General features: G+C 50.8%; 1 protein-coding gene across 1 annotated transcript in view; it reads right to left on the bottom strand.

Annotated features, from left to right (window-relative positions):
* Positions 1-16,217, bottom strand: part of DSCAM (DS cell adhesion molecule) — a 664,279-nt gene that overhangs the window by 115,245 nt on the left and 532,817 nt on the right. The window contains exons 12-15 of the mRNA XM_032462442.1: positions 11,367-11,563; positions 10,305-10,401; positions 9,619-9,747; positions 1,898-2,065 (exon numbers count right to left, since the gene is read on the bottom strand). Coding sequence (XP_032318333.1) covers positions 1,898-2,065; positions 9,619-9,747; positions 10,305-10,401; positions 11,367-11,563 — 591 coding nt within the window. The remainder of the gene's footprint in view (positions 1-1,897; positions 2,066-9,618; positions 9,748-10,304; positions 10,402-11,366; positions 11,564-16,217) is intronic.

The following is a 16,217-nucleotide window of genomic DNA, read 5'->3' as shown; positions in this document are numbered from 1 at the left end:
AGGAAAAGCAACCACAGCTGCCTTTGTCATGGCGACTGGGAAAGCAGCTCGAAAGGCATTGCCGGGAAAACAGGGCTACCTTGAGAAGGTTGTCGAGATGGGAAGAGTGGAAAAGTGGGTAAAGGAAGAAGGTTCAGCTCTGAGCCAGCGTTTTCCTTTCGGAGGCGGCTTATTCTCCCTAAATCTCCAGCATGATGAAATTCCAGGACGTGAGTGCATTGTTTACATAAATATTTAAATAATACTCTGTTTTTGCAGAAGCCTATGAACACTCATTTCCTACTTGTTTCTGAGCATGCAAAGGACTTTCGGAGACTGGAGTTTTTTTCAGTTCTCCAACTTGCGTGCGGTGAGGAGGAGAGAGGCATTACGCTCATTCTGCAGGATGAGAAGCCACGCAGGCTTGCCAAGTGCTGGAAGCGGCTCACCCTCGGACACAGGAGGGCGCAGCTACCCTGCCACCTGCCCGTGGAAACAATTTTCAAGAACCGACAAGTTCCAGAGTTGAGAAATGGATACAGGAAAAACAGTAAATTTTAACCTACATCCTTGAAGACCATGTTGACTATGCCTATCAAAAGAGTCATTTTTGCATTTGCTTTGATCCAGCCATCATACGTCTTGGAATTTACATGAAAAATCATGCCGGAAATGGTAAGAGATATATCACAAGGGTGTTCACTGCAGTAGTGCTGATGATTATGAAAAATAGAAGATAACTGACTTACTTAACGATATGGGATTTGTTTGAATGAAATGCTGGAAGGTATGAACACAAGTTGTAGGAAGCACTTAAGAGATACGGAAGAGTGACACCTATTCCAAGTCCATTGATGAGAGTAACTGAGAAGTTGGTGGGGGAGCACCAAGGACGACCCCAGGTGAAGGAGGCATCTGGCCTCTTGCGGAAGCTCCGTCATTTAGGCGCGATCACGTTAGTCTTGGAGATGGGCAGCTATGGATCTGAGACTAGGCTTCCAGCTTCCCCTCCACAGCAGGGACTGGCTGACGAAGCCCTGATTAGGGGCAGGAGAAGAAAAGCTAGGTTTGGGGCTGGACACTCTTCTGCCCCTAGAGATGAGCCAGGCCTTGGTTCCTGACCTTTTCTGCCCCAGAGAAGCCCAAGGGCAACCTGCTTCTTCCTCTCCTGCCGGGAGGAGGGCTGACAGTCAGCAGTCACTGCCTCTGCCTAACCGCTCAGTCCTCCACAAACAGGCTATTGTCACCGCGTAATCATGAGCGGACCCCCGTGTTGAAGGGCGTGTGTGTGTGTGCGCGCGCCTGTCTGTGTGTCTGCGCGGGTGAGCGTGCACGCATGCGTGTGTGCTGAACAAGTTAGTGACATCGACATGCTCAGGGTAACTCCTGGTGGTAGGACTGTAAGCTGTTTTGTCTTCAAAATCTTCTAAGTTTTCGACACTGAATACGAAATACTTTGTAACATGAAAAAGAGCAATACAGTTTATTCTAGGAATACTGACATTTCCAGTCAACAAAATAACCAGTGCTACCGTCCCCAACTCCCCACACAGAGAATGTTCTTGCTGCTCCCTAGTTATGCGACACTCCCTCAGCAGGCTGCACAGGGACTCGGACAAGACATACGGTCATGGTTCTCCATGCATCCAGACCAGGCACCATGAGAACAGCACGGTTCTTAAATCTCACCAGACTATTAGCCTCGTATGTCTTTCTTTTAAGTCTTAGCTATGAGAACCTTGGCCTAAGTCCTGTTTGACGAGCAGAGCCTTCCCAGTAGGAGGCAGAGCGCCGTCTATGTTTCTGATTGGGCATGGAGCCGTGGGGAGCAGCCATCAAAGGTGGGGTCCCGCACTGACCGCCTGAGCCCCGCGAGCCAGCTCCCGGCGCCTGGGCCCTGCCTGGCCGGCAGACCCACCTGCCTCGTCCGCAGTGATGGACAGCTCGTTGCTGGGCTCGCTCTTGCCGATCCGGTTCTTGGCGTACATGCGGATGCTGTAGGTGGAGGAAGGGTGGATATCAATGATGGTGGCCGAGTTCAGCTGAGGGGAAACATCTTTGGTTCTCTGAGCGGAATCCCAGGAGTCTTTTGGGTTTTGTTTTTCAAAAAAGAAGAGATAGAGACATGAGTTTTTTCCCTCTGCCTTTGAAAGTTCACAAGTAGGAATTTAAAAAAAAGAAAGAAAGAAAGAAGGAAAGAAAAAAAGTTACAACTCAAAGCGAATTCTCAAAGCAATGCTCCCAGTGTTCAGGTGGGCTGGCCATCAGAGGGGGCAGGACACCACACACTCATTATCCATGCGGAGGGGGACAAGTGCTGGGGGCAGCTGAGTTCAGGGAGGGACATCTGAGGCAACACTACAGACCTCCTGGCAGAGATCTCAGAGGAGAATACAAGCAGGGGATCTCAGGCCAGGAAACTGAAGAACAGCCACTTTTGAGCACTCATTGTACAAGATAATAAAAGAAATTACCATTTGAACAGCCCTTCACCCAAAAGGAAAAAAAAAAAAAAAAACAAAGAAAAAAACAAAACCCTTGTTCTAAAAGGTATTTGAAAACCAGCGACACCTGGAGCAGGTCAGATCCCTTCTTCTCCAAAAGGAGAGCGTTGACAATGAAACACTTACAGAAACTCTAGTCTCAGTCTCCAGCATCAACACTGCTCATCAGATGGACTTCTCAGTTCTACTTTTTGAAATCATTTAGTCTCAAATCCTTTACTGATTATGTTTTGAAAGAAAGAGATGATGCCAGTGATCAAGACTATTAGAATAGGGTTCAAAACGCTGGAGGGTGGATTCCTCAGCCAGAGGTCAAGAGGAGGAGAGAGAAAGAATGTGCTATTTAGAAGGATTTTTATTTTTATTTTTTAGGAGGGAGGTAGTTTGGTTTGTTTATTTATTTTTAGAGGAGGTGCTGGGGACTGAACCCAGGACCTTGTGCATGCTAAGCACTTGAGCTATACCCTCCTCCCTGGAAGGATTTTAAAGAAACTGATTGGAAAAGTCTAGTTAATCCCCAAATGCAGTCTCCCAAGTGGTAAGGCATCAGAGGAAGAATACCAACGGGGCAGTGAGTGGTGACCCAGGAGGAGAGTGAGACAGGCACTGAAAATGCTACTTCTGATCTCAGATGCTGACATGCAAACGGGCAGATCGTGGATCACAAAGTGTGCTTGAGAATATAACACTGGGAGTGAGAAACAATCACAGAGAGACCCTGACACTTGGCGCGGGGGTGGGGGTGAACCTGCAAATTGAAATACCAATATAACTAGCAAGAATAAGCCATAGACAAGATACAGAAGCTCCTCAGGAGGAGTGAGGCACAGAGAGGTGTGCCTGGAAATCCAAGAGCTAGCGGATGCGAGCGTGAATGGGGAGGCTTTGGGTGAAAGGAAGGGCCAGGGGAGGAACGATATGGCTGTGAGGGCTGATCGCCGGTCTCTCTGCCCAGTGGAGGAAGGCGCTGGTGGTTTCTGGATGTGGAGAGTCCATGCAGCACCAAGGGGGGGATTCTAAGCCATGCTGGAAGACGGTTTCCAAGGGCTCCACCCACCGAGGCGCGGGCTGGGCGAAGGGAGCCTGCAGCAGACGCTGAGCAAGAGTGGGGGCTTCTCCTTCTCGGGGCCGGAAGGGCCAAAGGGAAGGGACGGTGCTTCTGGGGTGTTGATGGGGCTGGAACCTCGGAGCAGGAGCCCAACAGAAGCTAGGCACACAGAACCCAGCCTCTTCAGGGCCCTTGTCTGAATCACTCTGAGTCTGCCCTCGGGGGAACCCAGCTAGAAGTCAGAGGGCAAGACAGCCTGAGTGGTGCGAGCCGTGGGAGGAGGAGACGGTGGGTCTGTGGTGGAAGTCAAGGCGGTGGTCAGAGAAATACCAGCAGCAAAGGGAACTCAGGCTTTGCAGGGGCATCTGCTTGCTGGCGCCATGCTGGGCACTTCACAAATGTGACTCCGGCAGCCCCCAAACCTGTGGGCACATGGCCAACACCTCCGAGCTTTCTGACAACTGCACTTTCAGAGCAACGCAATCAGAATCTCCTTGGGGAATGGTACCCCCACATCCGTGCTTTGATGAAGCTCTCTCTCTATGTCGTTCTGATGCACAGCGAGATTTGGACAGATTGCTTTGTTCGATTGGATTCTTACAACATCCTGGTGAGGTGGGGATTTTTATTTTCATTGTGAAGGTCAAGAAACTCAGACCCTGTTACAGAGCTGATCAGAAGCAGGGCTGGGAGTTGACCTCACCTGCGTTCTCTGCATGCCTGGGGCCATCTTCCTGCAGCACGTGACTTCCCCACAGTCTTTGCAGGATGCCCACGGAGACCGGGTTTCAGCCTCCAGGCACCTGCTGAGAGGCTCACATCCTTAGAGGAAGACTGGTGCCGGGTTTTGACTTGGCCGATTGACGAGGAGGAGGCAAGAGAGGGAAATGTTGGCCAAGAGTTATGGTAAATACTCTGGGTTTGTAGGAACCAAGGGTAGGTGAACAGTCAGATTTGTCTCTTGGTTTAGAAAGAAGCTGTCAGAAGCATTTGTTGAAAAAGTAGGTAGGACTCCATGTCCCGCCCCAGAGGGACATAGAAGAGAACGGAGCAGTTCAGAACCGCATTCCTGCCTCTGAAATTCCAATGGTCCCCTGTGGGAAAGGACTGGGGAGCCTATAGGAGCAGTGTGGTCACACTGGGTGCTCACTGGCGAGCCCAGCTTGGGGGTCAGACACCTCAAGTCAGACAGATGGCAGATCACCAGGGACAGATGGAATAGAGGGACGCTGATCTGAAGAAGGGCTGACATAGGCTAGAGTGGGTGCGGGGCACCCAGCGCTCCAGGGACAAAGCTACACAATAGGCAGAAAGAGAGGAGGCGGCTCCAAGATGGACAAGACTTACTGGCTGACAAACATGAAGGAGGCATCAGGACGCAGGGAAAGCTGCTTCGGCTCTGTCTTCCCCTCGGAGAAGAGCCTTCGGGTGAAGTGGGGACGGGGTCCCGAGAGAGGAGAAGGGGCTTGTGTCAGGGTGCTGAGGTGACCTGAGAGGCCTGGCGGAGAAGGGAAGAGGCCCCCCAGAGGGGACGGGGGACATGGCAGGCTGCCCTCGGGGGGAAGGACGTGAACGCAGCAGACTGCAGGCTGATGGCCAGCAGTGCGCACGGGGCAGGATGCTGGCAGGGGCTGTCGTGGGGGTTCTTGGCGTCACCTGGAGGAGAAGCAGGGGTTGCTAGGATCCAAGTCTGGCAGCCGAGGCAGTCAGCGGGATGCGGGCTGCACGAAGAAGGTCGAACATTCCAGATGAGGGGGCAATGGCTCCCTTGCACCTGTGCCTGGTCAGATGGCACGTGGGGTCTTGCCACTGGGCGTGATCAGAGAGAGATGGCCAGGAGACGTCATAGGAGATACTAGCAAAGAAACTTGGGATATTTTCTTTTTCTTGGTAAATAGAAAGCCAAGGAGTGTCATCTGTTTTCAGATCCTGGGAGGGATGTAATTTGACCACAGGGGTGGGAAGAGGGCTGCTGGATATAGGAAGGTCTCTTTTGGTGCAAGAAATGTAAGAACTTCTAACAGTCAAGGCTGGCTCAAGACAGACTCGTCCTTTCTTGGGGCTGATGAGTTTTTGCTGCCCGCCGGTTCAAACATAGACTGAACGATTGCTTGCAGGGACCCTCTTCATTAGGAATGTGACGTATGGTAATACATTGTATTCTTAACAATTGACAACAAAGTAGAAGGCGGCACCTTTGTGGGGGATGATTTCATTGCCTAAAACACAGGTTGAGAGTCAATCAGTCAACAGACGTGTCTTACGAGTCTAGTATGTGTGCTGGTGCTGCAGGGGACGCAGGGACATGGCACAGGGTTCCTCAGACGTAGTAGCTGCCCTGAGCGGTCACTAGATCCTTCAGAAGGACAAGTACCCAGCAGTGGAGACAGATATTAAATAAACAGTCCCAAGCCCACCACATGTTCCAAGGCATACAGGGCATTATATGAGTAGAGGAGGGCCATGTCATAAAAAAAATGGGTGGTCGGGGAAGGCTTCCTGGAGGAGGTGACATTAAAGCTGTGACTTGAAGGATCAGTTCTCTATGGACTCTGCCTATGAACTGCACTCACTTAAATCATGGCTGGACTGTTTATACATTCAAAACTTATTGAGAGAGCAACGAACACATGCAAATGCTGACTAACACATTTCCTACAGCAAGTGACCAGGATTCCTGCCGCCAGCATCGCCTCCCTGGACTTTCAGACTCAGAATGAAAGCGATGGAGGCCCTGGAGGGCCCTGGTGGAGACCACAGGCCGTGGAGCTGGGCCTGGCCTGGCCATGGGTTTTCCCCAGCGAGCCTCCTGGCACTCATTCTACCCCTCAGACGGCTGGGCCCCAGGGTTGCAAGAATGCAGGGGGCCCTGCGTATGGCTGAAGAGGAGTAGGAAGGATGGCAATACACCCCTTGATTCTGGCTGTGCCCAGCTTCACAGATGAGGAGCTTTCCTGATTTGGCTGCGTAGAGTCCAATCAGTTTACACATCTGAAAACACGGCTGGCAATAAGGATAATTCTCTGATTTGGACCGCGTGTCGACTGAATGCCACAAACACGACAGAGCGCTTCCTTCACGCAGGTGCTACGCCAGGTGCTGGGGACGCTCAGCAGTAGAGGTCCTGTCTTTGGGAAACTCCTGGGAAAGCTGGGAGTTTCTGAGGACTCTGAACGGGGCAAATCATTTAAGAAACACAGACAGTTCTAGAGGCCTTTGCCATGTGAGCGTGCTGGAGTAAGACTAAGAGCCACGCCTGTTAGATGTGTGCCCTGGGGTGACACGGGGTCAAGTGTGGTGGAAGCACACCCTCCTTAAGGAGAGCTCGCCAAATATCCACTGGGCGTGGACCCTGCGCTGGTCCCGCTCCAGGTGCCGGGGGGCGGGCTGGGCCCAGGGGCCCAAGAAGCTCCCAGTCTGTGCAGGGGACACGCTCCTCAACAGTCACAGCTTTGTGACACTGTTCCCCGGCGAGGTCACATTCTTTGGTACCAGGGGCTAGAACTTCAATGTGCATTTTTGATGGATCGAATCAGCCCAAGGCAACATCACAAAAATGTCAGTTTTCTCTGAAGTCAATGAACACATTTAATGTGGTCCCATTAACAAGAACAGAAAATGATTTTATGGAGCTAAACAGGTTGATCCTTCAGTTATGTGTGGAAAACTAAGGAAACATGGAGAAGGAAAAGCTGCGAGGGTGAAACTAGGCCTGTCAGATACGAAAACACAAAGCCTGCATGGTTAAAACACTGTGGTACTGGAGCACTGACAGACCAACTGGACGGACTGGAACCACAAACCCAGACACAGGCTGACACACAGGGGAAGTCAGTGCGCAACAAAGGCGGCGACGGAAGTCACCGAACAAAGGTGGTTTATAATAAGCAATGCTGGGGCAGCGGGGTCCCATCTGGGGAAGATGACACTAGATCTATCTCTCCCAGCATACACAAGAATAAATTCCAAACGGACTGGAAATCTAAATTGTGAAAAGAGAGAGAAAGAGAAACAACACAAAAGGCTGAATTACTTTATGGCCAGAGTGTACAGACTCCTTTTCTAACTTGACTCAAAACCCAGATATAGTAAAAGAAAATAGTGATAAATTTGAAAAAACAAACAAACAAAAACAAACAAAAACCCCAACAGCCCTGGCTTCAAACTTGGACCAGGGATGTGTCCCTGAGGAGGTGACATGGGAAGTAGGGCTGAGGAACAGGTAGATGTGATCACAGTAACCATGTGGCCCAGGTAAGGGAGGCAGCCTTTGAGAGGCCCTTGTCACAGGGAGACACTGTGCTATCCCATTTCCCAGAGGAGGAAGGCGAAGGGAGGCAAGAGACAGGGCAGCTGCTGAGCCAGGACGGGCTGGACCCCAGCCCTCCTTGGGGAACCACCGTGTCGTCACTAGTACCTAGAAATGAGCGATGCCCTAAGACAGGGAGGCACCAAGTTGCTCCCCTGAGAGGTCCCTGGGCTCCAAGACCCAAAGTCCTCTGGTCAGCGCTGGGCCAGAGAGACTGGCGGGGCCTGCCCCACTCTGGGGACTCCAAGTTCACGCCGCATTTTCATCGCTACTATCAGTTTCCGGGTCGTTCTCTGCAGGAACGTGCCTGCCTCACCTAAGAACTGCTTCCTTTACTTCAAGACCCAGATCTCAGAACCTGTAGCTCTTTGGTTCCCTCCTGACCTTATTTCTTCAGGGCAAAGGCAGGGCCTCCTCTCTTCCCTTGGCCCTGGGCGAGCCCGCTGGTCCTGGTTCCTGGAAGAGCCTCATGGGGTCTGCCCTGAGCTTGCTCACCGGGCCCCGGGTCCCTCCCCTTCACCTGCACCACATGCCACGTTTCCAGGGACCCTGTGACCACAGCCACCGGGCCCCTCTCTGGGAGCTTCCTCAGGTTCTGTGTAAGCGTCACCTCCCTTCTGGGTCTCTGGTTGCGACTCAAGGGATGCAGCTGAGCCGTCCCATTTGTCTTTTCTTACCCATTTCCAATCCACTGCTTATTGCAAGTCTTGGGCACTGCTGCGAAACCTCTGTTCCCGGTTTGATAGCGGCTGATTTCACCGTCCTGTGCTGCGTTCCTTACCACCACCCGCTCTCCCCGGGGGCCGCCCTCGGCCCGTCTCGCACCGTTTGCCTTCTCTGCCCCTTGCAGGCTCTCACTGAAATATTTCCTCCCTCCCGACCCGCCTTCCCAGCCACCTTCTGCTTCATTTTTCACTCCAGCTTCACCTCAAAAGATACTATGTGAGTCAGGACAGTAGGACCTGAAGCTAAGTTCGCTTGGTACCCAGAAAGCGGTCACTTGACTTCCATGGCCTCTGAGATGTTTGTTAACCCTTCACGTGCTGACGGCGCTCGACTTCCTTGTCTCTTTTGTGTAAAAGTCCAGACTAGAAGTCACAGCGGCAGTGGTATCCTACCCTCGGCCTGCAGGGTCACAACGTTCAAGGTGGCCTTATCACTGTCACTTTAAGACGATAAATAGACAGGCCTGTCATGGGCCTGACAGCTGGGTCTGCTTCATTTATGGGGCTGGCCACTTGCCGGCCCTGAGGCGGTACACGAGGGCTCGAGGTGCCATTCGTGCCATGGGCCAGTCCCTGGACGTCCGGGAGGGCCCTGCAGAGTCGGTGCTGGCCTTGCAAGACATGGCCCTCCTTTCTCGGCGCCAGAGCCACGGCACAGCTTGGCACTGAACACAGCTGGCGCTCAGGGGTTCGGACCCAAAGGAAGCAAAGAGAAGCAGGGGAGGCAGAAAAAATAGTGACGGTGGCCAGGGCTGGTCACAGCAGCCCACGTGCCAATCAGAGGCAAGAATGCAAAAGTGGCCCACGGGGAGCAAGACTGAGGTCCTGCTGGCTCGAAGAGAAAGGAGGCAGAGCTGAGCCGGCGGGGCCATCTCGGCACAGCAAAGGGAGCGTGGGTGTTCTTCGTGCAAGGAAGGAGGGGCGCTGGTCAAAGGAGCCCTCTGAGCTTCCTGGAGGCCAGGTTTATTCTTACAGGTAAAAACACATTAAAAAGGAGACCAATAAAAGGGCTGTTTAAAGTGGAAATAAAGCCGGAGGAAATCAAGGACTTACCTGATTTATTTTTGCATTCGATGTCATAGCCTGTGATGGGGCTGTTTCCATCGAATCCCATGGTCCACCGGAGGGTAATTGTGCGGGCCTTCACGTCCTTGATCTCAATTTCGGGAGGGTCTGGGGGCTCTGTGCAGGCAACAGGAAACCTGGGGTTAGCTCTGATGCGGCTCAGACATGAGACGCCGGTGGAAATGCGGAGTGCGAGTCCCCAGAGCTTTGTCAGCACTCGGCACTGGCAGATGGCTTTTGACCCTGAAGTAATTTTTTCCTAATCCCATTTTAAGACAGAAAAATTTCACTTTTCCAAATCTGCCAATTTTCACAGCATTTATAAAGCTGGACCAAACCTGGAGGGTTTAAATGCCACTCTTCTGACTTGGAATCTGTTAACCCAAAGATTATTTTGGCCCCAAATGTTAAACTCCCAACTTGGATCACCTAGTGTAAGGATCCCCAAAACTGAGCAAGGAAGGTGGCAAGAAAGCCCCGCGGTCCAGCCTGGCCCCTTCGTGGGCTTTGCTCTGGGGCTGCACCTCGACACGGCCCCAAGGCGAGCGCAACACTGCAGCAGTGCCAACTCTGTGGCTTTCAGGCTTTCCTGAGGGCTTGGGAGGCGCCCGAGCCTGGGCACACACTTACTGCCCGAAAATAGCTGTCTGTCCCCTAGGCTGTGCCCTTCCTACCTTGCACTGTGAGCTGAATTATTCCACGGTCCTCCCCGTAAGAATTGATGGCGTGGCAGGAGAAGAAGCCAGAGTCTTCTCTTACCGTTGGCAAGATCTACATGTAAAGCAGAAAGAAATCCGTCTTATCCAGTAGAACGGGGTGACGGAACAACTCAACAGGCTTTGGGCTGTAAAAATCTTCTGTCTGCTTTCACCCTCCTCCCACCCATAATTGCACGCACGCACGCACACACACACACGGACGTACACGGACACACAGTTCTAAGAGCAAATGATTTCAGCATCACTGTAAATGTGCAGGTGGATGGGTTCAGTGTACATCATCCATGTCTGTTGCCAGCTCGTTAAATTAGGTGTGCAGTTTCTGCAGAGTCTCATGGTCAGGTTGATATATATTGCACGCATATTTTTTTTCTCATAGTGAATTTTTAAAGCATCCAAACCAACCCTTGTTAAAAAGCACAGATCTTTAAATACTGCAACTGAGGTCTGATCTCCCAGGACTCTGGGATTGGACCCTGGGAGCGAATCAATAGAAGCATTTCAAACACAAGGTTTTTTTCCCCATGTGTGTTACAGCACCATTTCTCCCCCACGTTAAAGGAGTCACTCAGCTAACTACCACTATAAGAGACTGCAATATTTTTGTCGTTGAGTTTTTCTAAAGAAGCAAAATATTTTCCTTATCATATTTTTTATCCCACAGCCCATCTAATTTTTCCTTCTACAGGAAGTTAAAGCAGGTGCCCAGCATAGGCTGTCATTCCTCCAGGATTAACTGTCATTAAAAGACGCTATTTCTCCCGTCTGTTCTGGTTACAGTTGGACTCCCTGCTACGTTTGTAATAATTTTACTCTTCATAACACATTCGATAAAGCACTAGTCTTGCAGGCCACTCAGAAATCCTGTTGGATGAAGGGTGAGAGAGAGTGCTTCTTAAATAAGTTTCGAAAGATGGTTCATTGATTGCCACCCGCACGTACCCACTGAGGTGGAAGGACAGGCTCGTTCTGCCCGCGAGTCTGCCTGTGACTCTGCCGTGTTTGCCATGCCTTTACCTGCAGGGTGGAGATCACCTCCTCCCCCACCTCCTTGGTGGACACAAGGTAACGGGCCATCTCGGGGTTGATGATTCGGTCCTCCTTCTCCCAGCGGACGATGATGGGCTTCTCGCCGTGGGCCGTGCAGCTCATTTCCTTCTTCTGACCCTGAGTGGCCAGCGTGGTGTTCGGATAGGACGTAATCATCGCGGGAACTGAAAGCCCAAAAGTGACACAGCTTACTCGGTGAAGCAGGCGTCTCCGTTTTCCCCACCGGAACACGCGGCTCAGTCACACTTCGGGGTGGGGTGGGGGGTGGTTCTTTGAAACAAAATGTAGTCAAGAAACTGCTGAGCAAGAATCATGATCAAAATAATTGGAAGGTGGCAGAAAAATGAAACTGGACTCCATGAGCCCTCAGCGGGGCTGCCGTGTGCTGTCCTGCTGGAGGGGTGCTGCTCTCTTCCAGTCCCCGAGGAGGGGACACGTGGGTCACAGGGCACAGCCCACGGTGGCTCCTGAACACACAGGAAAGCGATTTGATTTGCTCATTGGACTGGAAAGGGGGGCTTCCTTAAGAACTGCAAAGAGGCAAAGTCCTACTGTGTCCTACTGTGTAGCACAGGGAGCTATATTCAATAGCTTGCAACAGCCTATAATGGAAAAGAATATGAAAAAGAACTTACACATGTATGACTGAATCACTTTTGCTGTTCACCAGAAACTAACAGACATTGCAAACCAACCACACTGCAGTTAAAGAGAAGAACCCCGCTCCTCCTTCTGCGATCGCCCGCACTTCTGACTCTTCTAACTCCACTTCAAGCAGGGAAGGAACCTTGCTAGTCAACTGGGGTGGCGCCTGGCGGCCGCCAACCAATCCCTGAAGTGACTGCTGCGCGTCCCCACCTCCCACAGCTGGCCCAAGCTCTGGCAGTCACGTGGAGACCTCAGACCTACCGTCCTCCCAAAGCTTATGGCAGGCGGGGGATCTCATCCCAGTGCACTGAGGGAGCAGGAAGCTTTATTTGGAAAACTTCTCAGTTCTCTCTCTCCATCTCAAAATGCATCTTTAGACTCCTGGGTGCTATGCTGGAGGCCACACCCCTATTCCACCAGCCACCAAGAAATGCTGGACAGCGTATAACAAATATCTTAAAAATACCTGCTAATCTTATACGGAAATGAGAGGAAATGCAGGAGCCAGAAACAGAAGTGGACGCTGAAAGGCCCAGGGTATCACGATGCTGGTGCTCTGACTACCTGAGAGGCCGGGCATTAAAGTGAAACCTGCAGACCAAGCTTCTCAAAGGGCTCTAACTTCAGAGCGAGCCTATCCCCCAAAATAAGTAAATAAGTAAAACCCACAACGGCAAAGGGAGAAGCAAACTGCCTTGGCTTGTGCTGTGAATGAAGGGAAAAATGTGTCCCCTGAGAATCTGTAGCTGGTCTGACTCCACATAGGTTTGGAGTCAAATTCATAGTAAAGGATTAATATGATGGTGAACCTAGTTTGGTAAAGGGCCTGAGGAACTCAGCGAAAGCAAACAAAAACACACTGTAGCGGGATGGGCCCTCCGTCCAGGCCCTTCGTGATTCTCCTAGATGAAGCTCTGCTAAACATGAGCTCACAAACCAAAACTCTAAAACACAGGAGAAAACAATCTACCCTCATTGAGAATCAAAGCCCCAAGGATTTTAGAATCACCAGATACAGACCCTAAATTATACATAAAAAGGCAAGATGCTCAAAAATGATGAGAAAGATTTGAAAAAGAACTAAAACAAATCTATAGCTCCTCCTGCTTTTTACCTCATTTTCCCAATCAACCTCATCTTTCCAAAGACCCTCCCTCATTTCCAAGGTCAAGCTCACATGTTGCTCTTTCTTGCCCACCTCAGAGCCCTCCAATGTCCTCTGGGCTCTTGACCATAGAAACATTGTCTTCTCCTGAGACTGGCACATCCTGGTCACATCTCCCCCAGGCAGGCCCGAATGGCTGGAGACACACCACAACCAGCCAGAGACCTACCAGTTGTGTAGCCGGGACACCCCTGGAAGAGCCTGCACCTTGCAATTTCTCCATAGTCAGCAGCATGCGGCAGAGAGAATAGCACGTGGGGCAGACAGACAGGGAGCCGAGGAAAAGCAGCATCGTGCATCCCACATTTTAAAGAAAGCTGCCTCTGACCACGGTGGGCGTATCCGAGATGCAGCAGAGCCGAGCCTACCATCTCCGACCTTCCCCTGGCCCTTCTTTTCCTCTCGCTTGTTTAAGGAAAACTTTAATCTTATGAACAGCTTCGCTGAGGTCTGATTTACTTACTATGAAGTGCACCTGCTTTAAGTGTAAAGTCATGGGTTTGAGGACTGTCTTTGCCTCCCGGCGTGGCTGTGACCAACTACCATGAGCTGAGCAGCCCCCCACAGACCTGCATCTCCTCATGGTTCTGGAGGTTCTGGGGGTCAGTCCAGAACTGAGGTGACAGCAGAACCCCGCTTCCCTGAGGATGCTGGGAAGAACTATGCTCACCTCTTCCAGTGCCTGGGGCCTTGGCACTGTGTGGCTTGTGGCAGCACTGTTCCCATCTCTGCCCCATCCTCACCAGGAGCTCCTCCTCCAACGTTTCTTTGTGTTTTCATATGGGTTTCTTACAGGGCACCAGTCACTGGATTTGAGACCCATCTTAGTGCAGTGTGACTTCATTTAACTAAGTCCACCTGCCAACGCCCTCTTTCTACATAAAGTCATATTCTGAGATGGACATGGGTTTTGAGGGAGCACTGTTCAACCACAAGCAAGGATATTCACAGCATCCAACACACGCACACACCATTACAACCCAACACAAGAATACAGAGCTGCACAATCATCGCTACACCAAATTTCAGAGCATTTACACCCCCCCTAAAGACTCCTCTTGTCCATTTAGGATTACTTTCCTTCCCCACTCTGGGTCCTACACAACCATCTAGATTTGCCTTTTCTAGACATTTCCTATAAACAGGATCTTATGACAAATGTTGTGTGTGTGTCTAGCTTTCTGGATTTTTTCCCACTGTGCATGTTTTCAAGGTTCATCCAGATTATAGTGTATACCAGTACTTTTTTTGCCCTTTTTGTTGCTGAATACTATTTCACTGCATGGATAGACTACATTTTGCTTCATTTTTGTCATTAATATATTCCCTATGGTTGAGGTTTAGTGAAATGATGCCACTGTAAGGAAAATTCTTATTCTATGTTTGAAGGACACCTGTGCCTGGGGCAGTGGGCCACACCCGCCTGTTGCATGGAGCCCCACCTGGGAGCCCAGCCTGCCCAGTGCACTATGATGGCTGGGATCACTCTTCTGAACATGGTCACGGGGAGAGGCCAGGTCAATCTGTGAGGTTTTTCTGATACATCTCCTTCTTCTATTTTCTCCTGTGCCAACCTGCAATCAGGATAGCTGGAGCAGCAGCTACTATCTTGGATCAGGAGGTGACTCTGAAGATGGGAGCTGGGGTCTTTGATGACACTCTGAAGCTGTGATCCCAAACTTGGCCTGCCTCACTCCAGAAAAAGAAAGTTTACATGACACAGAATTAAACTATTATGTTTATCCATTATTACTTTGTATTTTTCTATAACAGGAGACTGGGAATCGTTCTGAGCTGACCTTAATCATAGGTCTAGACTCTTTGGGAAAATATAGCATATGTTCTACATTGGAAAACAATTTCTATTGCATGACTCTGCAGAGAAGGATGTAGTACACAATGCATATTGTTTCCAAAACAAGCCCCCGCTGAATGCTCAGTGTTGATGGGTTGGGTTGTCATCAGCCTGTACGACGCAGTAGTTGCCTGAATCTGAATCCTCAGGTGTGACATTGGCTCACTGTGTGGCCCTAGACAGTCACTTAACTACTCTGTGCCTCAGTTTCATTTTTTGTCAAACGGAAATGGAAGTAATTATTGAGAGGATAAAAGAAGCCAGCCTACAGCACACAGTCAGCATTACCTGAGCAACAACAAGCATCTCCATGTGTCTGATGGTGGGGGATTCCTCACGCCCCAGGGGAGGTGGGGTCTTCAGATGGGGGACGGAGTGGGCTTTGGGCTTTGATTTGGGGGCTGTGGTCTGCTCAGGCCTTTGGCCACATCTTCTTCACGAGACTTCTTTACTGAAGACATTTTCATTTTTGCACCAAATCCACAAACCAAGATTTTTTTTCTCATAATGCCAGAGGACTAGGTCATGATCATTAAGGACCCCAAGGCCACCAAAAGTGACCTAAATTGCAAAAGTGTCAATAAGCCTGTTGTAGGCCTAAGAAGAAGAAAACAGCTACTTCTCATGTCTCCTTTCAAAGCCAGGAAACATGAAACCCACGTACAATTTAGCTTTGGCACGTGGCCCCCTGGTGCCTCCTGTCAAGAGCCCGATTCCCGGAAGCCCTGGGGCTGAGCCCAGAAGGGAGACACTCTGGCTGCGAAGCTGTGTTCTAGAAATCAGTCCGCGCTAATGCCTCCCGGGCCGTGAGCGTCTAAAGGCCTCAGAGAGGATTTCTCACTGTGCGGTATTTGCTAAAAGACAAGAAATTTGTAAAATGGCAGAGTATGAAAAAAACACAGATTTCTTGTGAGGAGCTGGAAGTGTGACCCTTCCTAGTCCGCGGCACTCTGTCACTCTCAGCCCGGACGCGTTGCTGCCCTACCCCGTGAGCCGCTACGCGCGGGAGCAAACGCACCGTGGAGGCCGGCGCTCATCCCGAGTGTGCAGACGTCCTGCTAGAAGAACACATGACTGGTCTCCAAGTAAACGCAGCAATGCTTTGAGCCTTGGTTGTTTTTGCTTTTTCCTTTTCTTACCAACGAAAAGC

This window comes from Camelus ferus, chromosome 1 (genome assembly GCF_009834535.1).
Source record: "Camelus ferus isolate YT-003-E chromosome 1, BCGSAC_Cfer_1.0, whole genome shotgun sequence".
NCBI classification, from domain to species: Eukaryota; Metazoa; Chordata; class Mammalia; order Artiodactyla; family Camelidae; genus Camelus; species Camelus ferus.
This window is presented reverse-complemented; position numbering and strand designations above follow the sequence as displayed.